This window comes from Clarias gariepinus, chromosome 24, assembly GCF_024256425.1.
Source record: "Clarias gariepinus isolate MV-2021 ecotype Netherlands chromosome 24, CGAR_prim_01v2, whole genome shotgun sequence".
NCBI classification, from domain to species: Eukaryota; Metazoa; Chordata; class Actinopteri; order Siluriformes; family Clariidae; genus Clarias; species Clarias gariepinus.
The window spans coordinates 22,738,418-22,755,178 of NC_071123.1; the positions used below are offsets into that span (position 1 = coordinate 22,738,418).

At 40.2% G+C, this 16,761-nt stretch overlaps 1 protein-coding gene across 1 annotated transcript in view; it reads right to left on the minus strand.

The window, feature by feature from the left end:
• Nucleotides 1-144: 144 nt before the first annotated feature.
• LOC128512074 (uncharacterized) overlaps nt 145-16,761 on the minus strand; it is a 34,274-nt gene continuing 17,657 nt past the window's right edge. The window contains exons 3-10 of the mRNA XM_053485203.1: nt 16,301-16,317; nt 14,441-14,517; nt 13,975-14,186; nt 13,423-13,679; nt 13,101-13,244; nt 12,843-12,984; nt 1,660-1,695; nt 145-1,397 (exon numbers count right to left, since the gene is read on the minus strand). Coding sequence (XP_053341178.1) covers nt 1,372-1,397; nt 1,660-1,695; nt 12,843-12,984; nt 13,101-13,244; nt 13,423-13,679; nt 13,975-14,186; nt 14,441-14,517; nt 16,301-16,317 — 911 coding nt within the window. The 3' untranslated portion in view covers nt 145-1,371. The remainder of the gene's footprint in view (nt 1,398-1,659; nt 1,696-12,842; nt 12,985-13,100; nt 13,245-13,422; nt 13,680-13,974; nt 14,187-14,440; nt 14,518-16,300; nt 16,318-16,761) is intronic.

Consider the following 16,761-nt stretch of genomic DNA (forward strand, 5'->3'; position numbering starts at 1 on the left):
AAAATTTGAATTTGAATTTGTTAATGTCTTTTATTTATTTATTTTTCTCAGATTTTTCACCTCTAATTTAGTTATATCTACTACTACCTGTGAGGGACGGCTGACTTTCACATGTTTCCTTCGAACCATGTGATGCCTGCTATTTTTTTTTTTTTAACTGCTCGCCATTGGGGGCGGCAAAACACTTGAAGGACAGCGCTTTCAGTCCTTTCGCTTGCATGAGGTCACAGACACCCTTGAATGGCTGTAGAGCCGTGATTAAAGTAAGAGCGCAAAATACCTCACATCCTATCCATCCCTCTGAGGGATCTTGGCCAATCAGCTTTCTTCAGGCCCCCTGGCTGCGAGAGGCTACAGCATAAAATGGAAATCTAACTAGAAATCTCCGGATGTTAGGGCAAGCATACCGCTCTAAGACTGAACTGTTTTATTAAATTATTTATTTCAATATTTATTTCATGCATTATTTCTTTTTTTTCATGGTCAGTAGTCAGACAAACATGAAATAATTAAATCTGATAGTCATCATAATCAGTGGCAGGGTCTAATGTTTCAGACTCCCAGCAACAGCCATATGCTTACTATTGTTCCAAAATTTATGGACCGGACTGTACTCTACTTACAAAATATAAGTAGAGTTATAGAGTTGATGGGGCCCATTTTCTGTAAAGTTTACATGTTTTCCTGATGCCTGTACAATATCTGTGTTATTGTTTACTGCATGCTGTTTCATTTACTTATCCTGAAGAATCTTTCAGTTTCAAAAAAAAAAATTTTTTTTTTTTTTTTTTGCTTTTATTTTTCGTTGTTGCTTTTATTCATTGTCGTGACTGGACTATGCCCAAACTAAACATAGAGCATGACTCAATGTCAGGATTTACAGACACGAATATTTAAAAACAGCAATAAAATTACAGTAGATATACTGTATGGTAAAAATGAATTTAGCATGTTCATGTACTACTATAATTTTTCACTTATGTAAAAACAAATGTAAAAAAACATTGTTCAGGTAATGCTACTTTAATAAGCGACAGAGAAGATATGTCATATAAGGAAACTGCATCAAACTACTTAATAATAGAATAAATGCATTTACGATGCTGATCCAAATACAAATTATAACAAAAAGAAAGAAGGTCCACTATGCCGAGCACAAACCAGATTCCAAATCATCCACTAGGCCTGGCATTTTTTCTTTAAGGAATTCATAGACTTCTTTTGCAGCTCTTTTATCGGCCTCGATAACGCTGTACAAAATCCTCATTTGCTGTTGTGATGTTAATGAAGATACATTTATTTTACGGTACATTTCATCACTAATCATGTTCTTGCCGATTAGCAGGTCAGCAGTCTTCATTACTCTCTGAATCAGTGTTTTTTCATAAAGTCAGCACCTAAATAAAAATTATGTTAAAAATGTTATTCATGTACACTGTAAAATATTTCCACTGCAGCAGCATTTATGTTAAAGTCATGTTTTATATAAATATTTTAAGAAAGTTAGGCCTCTATATAAAGAGATCCATGGAAATGTTCAGTAGACACAAACATTAGAATACATTATAAGTCCTCAATAAAAAAAAAAGGGACACTTAAATCACACATCAGATCTGATTCCAGTGGTTAAGATGAAAGTTAAATGTATGACAGTCTTACCTGTTGTATCTGATTTGGATGAGGCTGCTTCTGTATCTGATTTGACAAGACAAAAAAATATTTATTCAGTAACCAATGGTAGAGCTGTGGGTATGTCAACTTAATCAATTAATCTTGAATTAAAATACAGCAGGAGACAATACTGTTTATATTGATATAGCTTGATTTTGCATTGCATGACCCATTTTATCTGTGAAGCCGTGCCAATGTTAAATAGTGTCATGTTTATAGGTACTGTAAAAAACTCACCGTGTGTAAAATATTCTTCAGCACGGCATTATCAGCACCATCTTCAGCTTCAATAATATAATTTAACTTCATGTTTCAACTACTATTTCAACTTCAGTGAAATACTGTACAGTATGTCATATAAATGTAAAATACTTGGTGCTTCAAAGCCTTCATAGCCCAATCAGTCTTGAAAAAAGAATGTTCTACATGCCCTCAGCTGTTATTTAGGTTTCATGTACATTTGTATTCTTGTATTGATTCTACTTTAATCAATATTTTATTGCTTTTGCTGTAGAATTCTTAGATCTAGGCCAATTATTCATTTAATATAGGATCTTTATTTTATATACTTTTTCTTTCATTTCCATGTTTTGCAACAGCTTTTAGGCCTAGTTCACACGGGCATTAAGTTTTTGGATAAACGAACGCGCTCTGAACGTCCTAGACGTTTATGTTGCATTTTGTGGTGGCAATTGATTGACTTCTACACCGGCGTTCGTTTGTCTCTGTCTAACGCCAGCCTGCAGCCCAAATTGTAGTTTGTGTGTTAACCTGTGGAGGCAGTGTCAGGAACTGGATATGAAAGCCCTTGTCGTTTTATTTGAGGTGCCTCCTTTCAATATGGACCATTTTGCTATGTTAGATATTAATCTTCTTGTTTTAAAAATACTCGTAATACGGCGACGTAGGGAGAGAAAAAATCGCCGCCGCTACTGGGTTCATTCTCTGACTGCACAACGTCAGGTTAAAGGGAGTTTTTTTTTGCTTTATGAAGAAATGCGAAAATTTCCGCGCAAGTTTTTAAATTACTGTCGGATGTAGGTTTCCACTTTTGATTGTCTGCTGCAGCTGGTGCAATGCCACCGTTAGGATATGTGTCCTCAGACATAGCAGATATTGACCCTGTAACACTTAATTCTCTTCTCATGGGACGGTCAACTTCTGCACTGCCACAGGTCATATATCCAGAATCGGAGATACTCGGCCGCAGGAGATGGCAACACAGCCAGATTCTAGTTGAAAACTTCTGGAAATGCTTTGTACGTCATTACCTTCCAGGATTACAACAACGGCAAAAATGGCTAAAAGACTCTGAAAACTTTACGATTGGAGCAGCAGTAATGATTGCAGACCATTAATCTCCCAGAGCTCTATGGCAAGTAGGTACTGTAACCAAAGTAATTCCTGGATTAGCCGAAAGATTCCGTACAGCTGTGGTTAATATCAAAGACAAGAGTTACACAAGGCCTGTGGTTCGTCTGATCAGACTACCTGCCTTACCCGATGACCATAACAAAGTTTAATAGGCCTTTCTCTATTTACAAATTTGTCCAACAAATTAGGGGGAGGCAGTACAAAAGGCCTGACTTTATGACAATAGTGCCCCCTTTTAGGCACTTTAAGTTACTGCGCCTAGAAACTTGTGACTAATATTGCTGCAATCTAATTGGTTAAAAGTAGGACATGCCCAGGGACATACAAAAGCGGTTACAGTAACTTTCTAGATAGTTCTGTAGCAAGCTGTGCGCCGTTCTGGTCCCATTTCAGTCTATTTTATCATACTGTGTGCGTAAATTCTGAAGTAAGTAACTTAATATTGTTTCATATGTTCATTGCTTAATTGAATTATCATAAGGTTATACTACAATGCTTGCTATTGGATGTATTTTGCTAAATTGCTAAATTAGTATGTATGCTACAATCACACAGACATATTGCGTGTGATTTGAGATACTTTAAATGCAGCAGTTAAGATAATATAAGGCTATGTTCTGTTTGTTTATCTAATAGTCCACTTATAGTAAATATTAATATATAGAAATCTGATGTGATTTATATCTGCTTGATTCAGATAAATTTAACCTGATTCATATGCTGCTGTGTTATCCATATTATTGAAATATTACTGTTACTGCTCTTAAGTGCACAGTTTGTATTTTCTGTATATTCATTCTTTGTTGTTATTGTTCATTTGTAGAAACCACACACATATTGACGTATGCTTACAGTAAAGCTTCTTAATGGACATGGACCGTGTGAGTTATTGACTACAATCTGTAGCGGGTGCCACTCATATTGATAATCGAACCGCAACATTCACACAATAAATGTCCCACAAAATAAACATTATACTAAAATTTGTATTAATGGCTGTCACGTGCCTAGGCCTCATTATAATTGTAATATCATATTTGATAATAATAAATCTATGAATTTATGTTCTAATATAATATTTAATAGCTATTATGTGGGGGGGCAATCCATGGCAGCGGGGCATTTTAGCGCATAACATGATGATATTCACACACACACACACACACACACACACACACACACACACACACACACACAAATATATACAGGTCCTTCTCAAAAAATTAGCATATTGTGATAAAGTTAATTATTTTCTGTAATGTACTGATAAACATTAGACTTTCATATATTTCAGATTCATTACACACAACTGAAGTAGGTCAAGCCTTTTAATTGTTTTAATATTGATGATTTTGGCATACAGCTTATAAAAACCCAAAATTCCTATCTCAAAAAATTAGCATATTTTATCCGACCAATAAAAGAAAAGTGTTTTTAATACAAAAAAGGTCAACCTTCAAATAATTATGTTCAGTTATGCACTCAATACTTGGTTGGGAATCCTTTTGCAGAAATGACTGCTTCAATGCGGCGTGGCATGGAGGCAATCAGCCTGTGGCACTGCTGAGGTGTTATGGAGGCCCAGGATGCTTCAAAAGCGGCCTTAAGCTCATCCAGAGTGTTGGGTCTTGCGTCTCTCAACTTTCTCTTTACAATATCCCACAGATTCTCTATGGGGTTCAGGTCAGGAGAGTTGGCAGGCCAATTGAGCACAGTAATACCATGGTCAGTAAACCATTTACCAGTGGTTTTGGCACTAAGAGCAGGTGCCAGGTCGTGCTTAAAAATGAAATCTTCATCTCCATAAAGCTTTTCAGCAGATGGAAGCATGAAGTGCTCCAAAATCTCCCGATAGCTAGCTGCATTAAACCTGCCCTTGATAAAACACAGTGGACCAACACCAGCAGCTGACATGGCACGCCAGACCATCACTGACTGTGGGTACTTGACACTGGACCTCAGGCATTTTGGCATTTCCCTCTCCCCAGTCTTCCTCCAGACTCTGGCACCTTGATTTCCGAATGACATGCAAAATTTACTTTTATCCGAAAAAAGTACTTTGGACCACTGAGCAAAAGTCCTGTGCTGCTTCTCTGTAGCCCAGGTCAGGCGCTTCTGCCGCTGTTTCTGGTTCAAAAGTGGCTTGACCTGGGGAATGCGGCACCTGTAGCCCATTTTCTGCACACGCCTGTACACGGTGGCTCTGGATGTTTCTACTCCAGACTCAGTCCACTGCTTCCGCAGGTCCCCCAAGGTCTGGAATCGGTCCTTCTCCACAATCTTCCTCAGGGTCAGGTCACCTCTTCTCGTTGTGCAGCGTTTTCTGCCACACTTTTTCCTTCCCACAGACTTCCCACTTAGGTGCCCTGATACAGCACTCTGGGAACAGCCTATTCGTTCAGAAATTTCTTTCTGTGTCTTACCCTCTTGCTTGGGTGTCAATGATGGCCGTCTGGACAGCAGTCAGGTCGGCAGTCTTACCCATGATTGCGGTTTTGAGTAATGAACCAGGCTGGGAGTATTTAAAAGCCTCACGAATCTTTTGCAGGTGTTTAGAGTTAATTAGTTGATTTAGATGATAAGGTTAATAGCTCGTTTAGAGAACCTTTTTATGATATGCTAATTTTTTGAGATAGGAATTTTGGGTTTTCATGAGCTGTATGCCAAAATCATCAATATTAAAATAATTAAAAGGCTTGAACTACTTCAGTTGTGTGTAATGAATCTAAAATATATGAAAGTCTAATGTTTATCAGTACATTACAGAAAATAATTAACTTTATCACAATATGCTAATTTTTTGAGAAGGACCTGTATATCTGTATATATATATATATATATATATATATATATATATATATATATAGACAGACAGAAATAACATGTTTTACGGAATACTGTATAATGATAATAATAAAATAAATAATTACCTAAATGGATTTGTAAACAATCACATAAAGAATCAGTACTTAAAGAATAATGTTCACCATTAACAGTTTGTGAACAATCAGTATTTAAAGAATACTGTTTACCATTAACAGTTTGTAAACAATAACACTTGAACAAACAGCACATTGTGCTAACATTTACTGTACTAAACATTTACAGAGCATGATAGTACGCCTCTCCTGAGTGAACAGCATTCGTTGCTGAAGCCAATTGCTCAGAGATGGTGGTGGGACAGGTGTGTAGGGGATTGTTAACGCCATGAGAAGAAGTGCTTATTCCGGATACACTGAAGGGGATGGTGGAGGAGGGTAAAATGTGGATGTGTTGTGGGAAGAGGATGCAGCAAAGGTTGGTGATTGCAAGTGTGGTGTTGTGTGTTGAGGGTTGTTTACAACTTTGACGAGATGTGTAAAGTGCTCTGTAAACACATTGCATTATTTTCATTTAAGCTGTTATTCATTTGTCCTCTGGTAGTTGCCGCAAGTCTCCCTCAAGAGATTTAAAAATGCAGACACGTTATCCATCTTTGAAGACTTACAGCATTTGTCGATACTGTCTTTCATCTGGTCAATTACCATCATGAAGTCCAGATCAGGTCACTTCTTCTCTGCACGGCGTGGCTTAACCTTTTTTTTCCGTGGAGTGCGTAGGAGTGGAGTGCTATGCCTTTGCACTACTTCTGGATTGCTGGTTTCTCTGTCATCCACATAGGTGAATTCACTTCACTTCCTTAGTTATTGACGTACTATCATCGGATATGTCACTGTCGTATACATTTCCACTAGTCCTGGACAAAATAGTTGTTTGTTGCCTGTGTTGATGGCGAATCTGAGCTCTGGTAACCATTGGTCCCAGTTTTGGTGATGGTCCCCGACGTATAAAGTGATCATTGTCTTCAGAGTTCGGTTAACTCGTTCCGTCAGGTTCGTTTGTGGGTGGTAGCTCGTAGTTAGCTTTTGGACGCTCCCCCAGGTTTGGCAGAGGTGTGCCAGCAGTTGAGACGTAAACTGGGGTCCTCGTTTGGATACTAGATATTTGGGGACTCCCCATCTAGTAAAGATTTCCTCTCCTAGTACTTTCACCAGTTTTGGCGTCTTTACATTCCTGAGGGGAAACATCTCCACCCATTTCGTGAAATAATCTACCACCACCAGCAGATATTCATTTTGCCTTTTACTTCGGGGAAAGGACCCATGATGTCCAATCCCACAGTGTGTCCTGGCTCTGGAACCTCCGTGCTCTGTAGTAGCCCACTAGGTCTAGTGTTTTCCATTTTATACTGTTGACATACGCTGCATGTTCTCACATAGTGCCAGACGTCTTTCCGCACCGTGGGCCACCATGCCACATCTAGTAGCCTCAGCAGGGTTTTTAGTTGCCCCAGGTGTCCTCCCAAGGGATTGTCATGATAGTAGTGTAAAAAGTTTTTTATTAATGACTGGGGGACAACTAGCTAAAATTTTTCTCTGTGTCTTACTGGTACCTGGCGATATAACGCCCCTTGGTGACGTTCAAAAGAGACCCTCTGATCTCGTGTGTTTCGTGGCTGGTCTTTCGAGAGCAGCTTCGTGATGGTGGGGTCCTTATGTTGGGCTTGAGTTATCTCACACAGGTCGTTTGGTAAGTCGGATGAACATTTGGTGGTCGTGATGGCAAGACATGGAGCGGTGCTCACTTTTAATGGCGGGGGTGCCCGGGATAGCGCATCTGGTCCCAGATTTAAACAGCCTTTTCTATGATGTACTGTAAAAACGAACTGTTGTAGGCGTAACGTCCATCGGGTGAGACGAGAGCTGGTTTTCGGGCAGTTGAAGGCCCATGACAGGGCGGCATGGTCAGTAAAGACCTCGAAAGCGCGACCTTCTAAATAGTGCCTCCATTTTTTTACAGGCCCAGACCACGGCCAAACACTCCTTTTCTGATGTCGAGTAATTCTGCTCAGCTCCTCTCAACATTCGTGAGGCTTAAGCTACTGCTCGTTCTCCTTCTGCTGAAGTTTGGGTGAGGATGGCTCCCAGGCCCACTTCGCTGGCGTCCGTGTGTAATTGGAACGGCATATTTAGGTTTGGTTGTATTAGTACTGGTGGGTTTTGAAGTGCGTGTTTGATGACATCCATGCTGTTCTGGCATTTTTCGGTCCACTCCCATTTTACTCCCTTCCTTTTTAAATTATTTAATAGAGCTGTTATGTCTGCAAAGTGGGGAATGAACTTGTGATACCAGCCGGCGAGACCCAGAAAAAACGTTGAAGAGATTTTAAGTCTTGAGGAGGAGGATATTCTGCCACCGCCTTTGTTTTCTCCGGGTCTAACTGCACACCTTCCTCAGAGATGACATGACCAAGGAACTTCAGCCGCCTTTTAAAGAAATGACACTTCTTCATGTTGAGGGAGAGATTGGCTTGGGTGAGTCTGGAAAATACTGCGTTGAGATGCATTCTATGTTGTTCTAGTGATTGTGAATAGATAATGATGTCATCTATATAGACAAAGCAATATTTTCCTCTTAGATCCGCCAAGACTTTCTCCATCAGTCGTTGGAACGTTGCAGCTGCATTTCTGAGTCCGTAGGGCATGGACCGGAATTGAAACAGACCTTTGGTGGTGATGAAGGCGGTCTTCTCACAGCTGTCTCTCTCCATCTCCACCTGCCAGTAACCGGATTGCAGATCAAATGTTGAGGACCAGGAGGCGCCATCCAGGGATTCAATGATGTCGGGTATTAATGGCATTGGATATGCATCAGGTTTGGTCTTGCTGTTCAACTTTCTAAAATCTACACAGAAACGGTCCCATCGGGTTTAGGTACTAACACAACGGGTTATGACCATGACGAACATGAAGGTTCGATGATGTTGTCCTTCAGCATCTGGTCGACTTGATCTTCTATAATTTTTTTCTTTAAGGGTGATACTCTGTATGCTCTGGACCTAAATGGGGTGTCGTCAGATAAAGTGATTCTGTGTCTCTCTAATGCTGTTTTGCCTAAGATGTTGGCGGTGGTGCGGGGCCAAGCGGCCATTAGTTTCAGCAGCTCCTCTTCATTGTCGGTGTCCCAGGATGTCACACTTTTTGTGTTTTCCTCCGCGCATAGATCATCGGGAGTCACAGGTAAGGCTAGAAACAGATTAGCTGTAGCCGGGAGATGAGTGTGTCTCCTTTGAGCTGACTTAGATGGCGCAGAGTGGGGTTGGGACGTTATGAAGGGATGATATGAGACTCCCTCCTCTGTTTTCAGCCCGTACTCCCCGCGTGCGACATCCAAGGTGGCTCCTGTGGCTTTTAAGAAGTCCAGCCCCACGATCATAGGGAAGGCCAGGTGAGAGTTGCTCATGATGTAAGTGTACAGCTCACATTCGATAGTGTGCCAGATGTAATGGAGCCTTCTCTGGGTTTGCGCCTGGTGTATTTTTCCATCAGCCATAACAAACTTTTGAGGAGAAGGAACATCACACCTGGCCTCCTGTTCGCAGAGCTGCCTCCATAGATGTTCCCTCATCAACGTGTAGGAGCTTCCTGTATCGACCACAGCATTCACCTTCCTTGTTTGCACTGTTACTGGAACCAGGAGAAGCAAAGAAGTTGCCAGAGGTTGAGCAATGGAGAGTCCCGCTGCGTGCTTTGAAGGAACATCGCTCACCTGCCTTCTTATGACACTTTTCCTTGTTGTGCTGAGAGTCCACCTTCTACCAGTAGTCTTTGGAGCTCTTGCAGTCTTTCTCCACCCGAGAACCTATCTTCACCAGCTGTTCCACGGTGTTCACTGTTCCTCTCAGACATCCTGCCACTCTTGGGTTGATGTTATTCAGGATTCGCCCCACTAGTTCTTCCTCGGAGATATCAGGCTTCCACTTTATACAGAGGGCACGGTAGTCATAGGCAAAGTCTCTAAGGCATTGACTAGGCTGCTGTACCAGAGACCTTAAGTTTTCTTCAACTTCTGTGAGGTAGTCATCAGGTAAGAAAGCCGCCATAAATGCCTGTTTAAAAGACTTCCAGTCCTTCACCTTGCCTTTCTCTGCCTTCCACCAGCTCAGAGCAGGTCCTCGTAGCACCGTGCTGAGGGTTCCTAGCAGTTCTGGGCTGGGCAGTGGTCTGATCTCCAGATAGTTTTCACACTGTTCGATGAAGTTAAGAACATCCGCTGTCTCTGAAGCGTCGCCAAAGGCTGGAAACTCCAGGCGGATGGGTGGTCGGCCATAAAAGGAAGAAGAAGAGGGTGAAACTAAGGAGGTAGGCTGAGCAGAAAAGTGTGGTTGAACACAAGGAGGAATGTCGTATGTTTCATGACTGCTTATGTGCTTTACCTTTGCCGTAGATGCTGTGATTGCGGTGCTGGGAGAATGTAGAACAGGAGATTGGGGAGATGCAGGGGTGTAGGCCTTTAACCTTTGGATGGTGGGCGTACTCGTGAGCCGCAGTTTTTTCATCTGGTTTTCCCAGATCATGTCACGTCGCAGAAAACAGTCAGTGACCGCTCTTCCCAGTTTCTCCAGGGCCTCTTGGCAGTAGCGCTCCAGCCCTCCTAGGCTAGCGTCCACTGCGTCCCGAAAACTGCTTTCTCTGTTCAGACTGCTGTTTATGTATTTGTCTAAAATCCTGCTCCAACGTGTTCACTTTGTCAGTAAGCGCCCCCATATCCTCCTTGCATTGATTCAGTTTAGTTTGCAATGTATGCACAACATTAATATCAGACACAACATCATCATCATCATTATCATCATGTCTGTCAGATATATATAGTGAACTAATCAATGATGTTATTTCAGCTGTAGGGTTACGGCGTGTAACAAATGCATCATCTACATCCTCCAGCACCATTAGCATTAGCATTAGCGATGTTAGCGTCCATTTTGTTCTGCCAAGACACACAAAACCGGAAAATACCCGAAAATACCGATTCCCCGTACGTACGGGCCACCACTATGTAACACTTGGATTTAATTAAATCACTAGCTACTTTGCTACGGGGTCGAGAATCAAAATATGGGTTTTTAATTAACACTTCCGGTATTGCGCAATCAAGACAGGACAAGTAAAGACACGACACAATAATTATGTATAAACCAAACCAAAGTGTATTAAACAAAACAAACCAACAAACAAACAAACAAGGTGCACCAAAACCAATATATACAAAATATATACAAATATAAACAATGTGTGTGATGTATGCGGGTGTGTGAGTGCGTGTATAATTGTCCAGAGTCAATGTTATTGTAATGGGTGAAATGATGCACGGGAGAGATTGGCTCGGCCTCACCGGTATTGATGACAAATCCGGGAGCTTGAGCAACGGAACGAGAGGTGATTTGTTAGTGTCTATGAGGAATAATCCGACCAGGGAAAAGTACTCCTTCAGAACCATCCAACAAACTCTCTCTCAGAAAAAAAACAGCGCGCTGGGTAAATCTCTCCGTGTCGGGCCGCTTGCCGGTTTCGGCTTTATACCGGCACACGTGACCCGATGCCGCTTCCGGGTTCTCTCGCGCTGCGAGCGCATGCTCGCGAGAGCTTACCCTGTGACCAACACTGTCTATGGGGACAAGTAAAACCAGATCGGGCATATTTCCGTGCACAGGTGAGCAGCATTAGCTCCTTAATCCATTTCCCTGTTAGTTAAAATGCCCCTTTATGTGGCTGCGCTACAAGCTGTGTAAGTGACATCTGGCAATATCCCTTAATGATTTACTGTACTTGCAGTTGTCTACGTTTTTACAAAGTGCATGTAATTTTTACCCGGTCCCTAAGCTGCACACAGCGCAGCTCCGCTTTTAACGGGGTTATGCACCTCCCCAAATACATATTTTTGTTTATATCAACTTCAAACACATCGAACCATGACAGTTCCTACTTGAAATACATACAATGCAAATAGGTGAACATATCACAAGACCCGATATTCGTTCCAAACTTTCCTGTAGAAGAGGTGGCAAAAGCTGGATATCTAACAAACGTCTAACATTAACCGGACTTTACCGCAGTACAATAATACCCATTTATTTCCACTCACCTTCTTCGTTTTTTTCTCTGACAGTCTGACAGATTTATTTTCCCATTCTTGTATAAGCTGCTCAGCAATAGACTTCCACGCCTTGGCCTTCTTATAACAATCACTGTAGTCTGGTAAAGAGATGTCCCATATCAGCGGTCTCTGGTCCACTTCCTGCACGATCTGGGCTGGATCAATCTCCTTCGACATTTTATTTTTCTTTTTTCCCGCATTTCCCTATGTATAGCATGTAGGATCATGGGATATATCCGGTCCTCCGAAGCGTAAAATAAACGCACAGAAAACGCACTAGAAGCGGTTTCCTTGCGTTCGTTGGGAACGCCAAGAAAAAGCTGCATGCAACGTTTTTTTTGATGCCGTATAAATGCGCAGCCGGACAAACGCATGTCACCAAAGCCCATGTGAACACTCTCATTGACTCCTACGTGTAGAAAACACTCTGCGCTTGATCCGCGCTTACCGGACGCTACGAACGCAAAAAAAAAACCGCTCGATTTTAAAGCCTGTGTGAACAAGGCCTTAATCAGGAAATGAAACCCTGTCTTTACATTTCAATTTGATCACATTCTACCAAAAATGCCCATGAAATATCTCAACAGGCCACACCCACACTTGACATTACAATTAATTTGATGCCAAACCCAGTTTGGTATTTTTATGAATAAAGACAGCAGACACTACAAGCCATTACAAAATAACATCAAGTTGTTGAGATACTTATTAACCTTAGCATATACTGTATGTATGTCTTTGTATTTTAAAATAAAGCTGTACCAAACCATTTATACCAGCTCCTACTGCACACATTCACATATGTTTTTTCAAAAACCGCTTACCTGTAAGCAAGACCAGGCGAGACCACACCTCCTTCTTATTTTTATCCAAAAGACCTAAAGTGACTTCATCAACGTCGGTATTGAGGAATACCTCAAATGTAGGGTGATAGTTTGGGCCATAGTTACTCTTAAACTTCTTAACCTAAGGAAACAGGTGATAAAAGATTACTTTAGAATGAATGCCTAAAGTCAACAATGTTTTTTTAATGGACAAACTGATGCTGAGATTTTTCTATACTGGTATGTCCTGTCTCTTACCTCTGGTTGGATTGTAATCTTATGGTCAGTATTTGTAGAAACAGGCCGGTATTCTTTACCAGGAGTCAGATTACATGTAGCTCTTGATGCAATGTATGGCTGGCAACAAGCACTCATGCTCATGTTGCACTCTTGCTTTTTCACCTTTAGAGGAACCAAAATGAAATGTATTCAGTTTAAAAGCCAAAATAAAAGTAGTAAACAATTAAAAAAATGTGTGCCTTTCACTAATTATACAAAAACTGTTCATCATTTCCAGTGATGACATCAACACAGACCATGTTAAAAATAATTTAAAAATATATTTATTAAAGAAGATTACCTCTTCAGCTGGCACATTCCCTGGCAAAAGGTGCATGTGCAGTTTATTTTTCCTGTGCTTGCCTTTCAAATTCATATCGAACACTAGAACCTGGGCTTCAATAGGATAATCTTTGAATTTCAGGTCTCTTAAGAGACCGAAGAGTGAGAAACCTTGAACGGCTATGATAACATGTGTGCCTGTTACTTGTAGTGGCTGAATGATCTCCACATTACCACCAGTCATATGTGCCACGGTCAGTTTTACATCATCTTTACCTGTAACATATTAATAATCAGTGTTTTAGATAATAACCAACATAAATTAGATATTTTCTCCCAGCAATGTAGAGGCACTTATTTACTAATTACTAAAAAATGCACATACAGGACATATGATTAAAATAGAAACAATGTTAATCTCTTTATTGAGGGAAAGCCCTTTGAGAGGCTCCATCTCATTTTCGAGGGGGACCCATGTTTAAGTCATTTACATTAATGTAGTCTTAAACTGCTCATAATCGTGTATTTAAATTTTAACCATGAAGTCATTAAAGTTTATGAGTCAACTTACGGGTCTCACAATGTGGAAGATGTAGTTTCCTGATTGAACCTTTATGGCAGTTAATACTGTACAGAGGTCCTGCATGCTCCTTTTGGCCCAATACATCCAGCGGACAGCTGTCCCAGGACACTATTCTGTACAGCACTTCCCCTTCCCCTTCCATCTCAATCATAAGCTTGGTCACTTTGCATTTAAACTGACCAGCATGAGTCCACAGAAACCTGAACATAATATGAACATAATGTCTTATTATGATATCGTTAATATCTTCAACAAAGAGTTTGTAGAGGTAGAAAAATATTATATAATTAATTATTTTGTCTTGCATTATTGACTAGTCTCCATTTTCCCCTGTAATTTAATCTACTTGCCTGCTGGTAACTATGAATAAAAACCTAAAAGACTGGAGACGATATCTGGATGTCTGCCGCTGATTTGTCCATGCTTGCAACATGAAATAAATCAGGGACATTACCTGTACTCATCTTTGGTCTCATCCTCAGCACATTTTTCAACCAATTCTGGAATGAATACTTCCACTGCTGATGGGGGCTGTTAAACAAAGACAGGAGACACGGGGTAGATAGTTTCCACTTGAGTGTAAGAAACTGAGCGGTCAAATCTTTAAACACACATTTCATAGATATAAGACAAAAAGGATTGCAAACTGATTAACGTATTCTTTAATAGCACAAATTGCTAAATACTGTATGTAACAGTGGTTTTGGTTTCCACATTTTTTATCACAATGCATAGATCAGGCTACAGTAATTTATGTATGTTAGTTATGTACACTATCCTGGCAAAAAATGAAAAAAAAAAAAATCACACTGTCTAGGATTTTATTCACTCAGCTTTGAATACAGCATACACTGTGGTGGTGAGTTCATGTGTGAAAATGAATTCTCATGCTATGTACTGAAGTGTCTCAGAGTAGGAAATCGATCCCAAGTGGCCAAAAATTTTCAGAGCAATGCTGCCATTTTGGACCTACTTTCAGGAGAAGAAGTAAAAGCAATTCATCAACAATTTTTAAAAAAGGAAATCACTCCTACAGTATCTTCACCAAAAGGTAGGAGAGCTCCGGAGATGTCCTAACTGGTTAAGAGTATCGAGGCAATGGCATTAGGAGTATCGAGGGAATGGATGTTTTAGTTATATAGAGTGACACGGAGCTCATGTAAGATACTTGACAAAATGCACTGATTTCACCATTTCACTTTTCCACAGTTTTTAAACTACAAAAACCTTGTCAAAACACCAACTGTAACAGGCAGCCCACTTTAAGGCTTTTAGTGTCATATACAATGATGTCTCACACTTTTCTTGGTGCAGTCCTACTCCTCACTGAAAGTAAGGGTAGGGAACTTCATAAACAACATTTATGTCCTACTGTCAGCTATGAACATCAATTAATACAAAAAATGTTGCTTTTGAATTGCGATTCAACAAAATGATAATTATAAATAACAACAGCAACAACAACAACATAAACTAATAAGTTGGTATCCTTAGAATCCTTAGATTGAAAATAATAACTAAAGTGTGACCTGTATTTAACATAACAGGTTTCTTCAATCTTGCAATCAGTTAGTCAGCCTATTTAAATGATGTTCACTCTGCTGTTTGGTACCATAGTGGGTACAACACTGAACATGGACCAGCGACAGAAAACCAGTGTCAGATTGTTCTGACAGTCTTTGAGCAAAACTGGACTTAATAGAAGATGACCCAGGAGGATGCCACTGTTGAGAGTAAATCATTAAAAAGCCAGACTGGAATTTGCCAAAATTAGACAAGGATAAAAGATAGAGTCCTTCTATAAGCCCTGATCTAAACCCTACCCTGGATTATTAACAACTGTAGAAAGAGCTGAACATGCAGTCTGCAGAAGACAGCCTTCAAACCTGAGAGAGATGGAGCAGTTTGCTAATGACCAGTGGACCAAACTACCTGTTATTTTATTATTATTATTATTATTATTATTATTATTATTATTATTATTATTATTTTGTTGAACTCAATTCAAAGCAATGTCTGATTTTCATTAAGTGTTGGAAATTATTATTATGAGCAGAAATCTGAGCACCTGGAAGAAACTCAAATAGTATGGGAAGCACATACACACTCCACTCATACACACTTCCCTCATACACACTCCGCTCATACAGAGTCGAAATTCAAACATCCAGACTGTGAGGTGAGAGTTCTAACCACTAAACTACCATGACGACTCAATCAGATTACTTGAGTGGGAAATGTTAAAAGGGGGTTGCAGTATTAGTTTCATAAAATTATTTTATACATTAGCAAATAGATAGAAATATTTACTCACCTGATCAACGCTGGGCACTATGTACAGATAAAAGGACAAAGAACGCAAAGTAAGAGGTTTTCTCCCTAATATTTTGTCTACAAATTTCAATTCAATTCAATTCAATTTTATTTGTATAGCGCTTTTAGCAATTTTCATTGCCGCAAAGCAGCTTTACATAGTCAAAAGAATTATTTAGGTTTGTATGAAATGTGAATTTGTATGAATCAAAATGGTCAGTTTGTCCCTGGTGAGCAAGCCGAGGGCGACAGTGGCAAGGAAAAACTCCCTGAGATGGTAATAGGAAGAAACCTTGAGAGGAACCAGACTCAACAGGAAACCCATCCTCATTTGGGTGAAACAGAAAGCAGTAAATGATCTGCATTTATACAGTGTGTAGGGTGGGAGGCAGTTCAGCTATAATAGCTGATGTTAATTGATGTTAATATGGAGTCCAGGTAGTTATTGAAGACCCAGGTAGA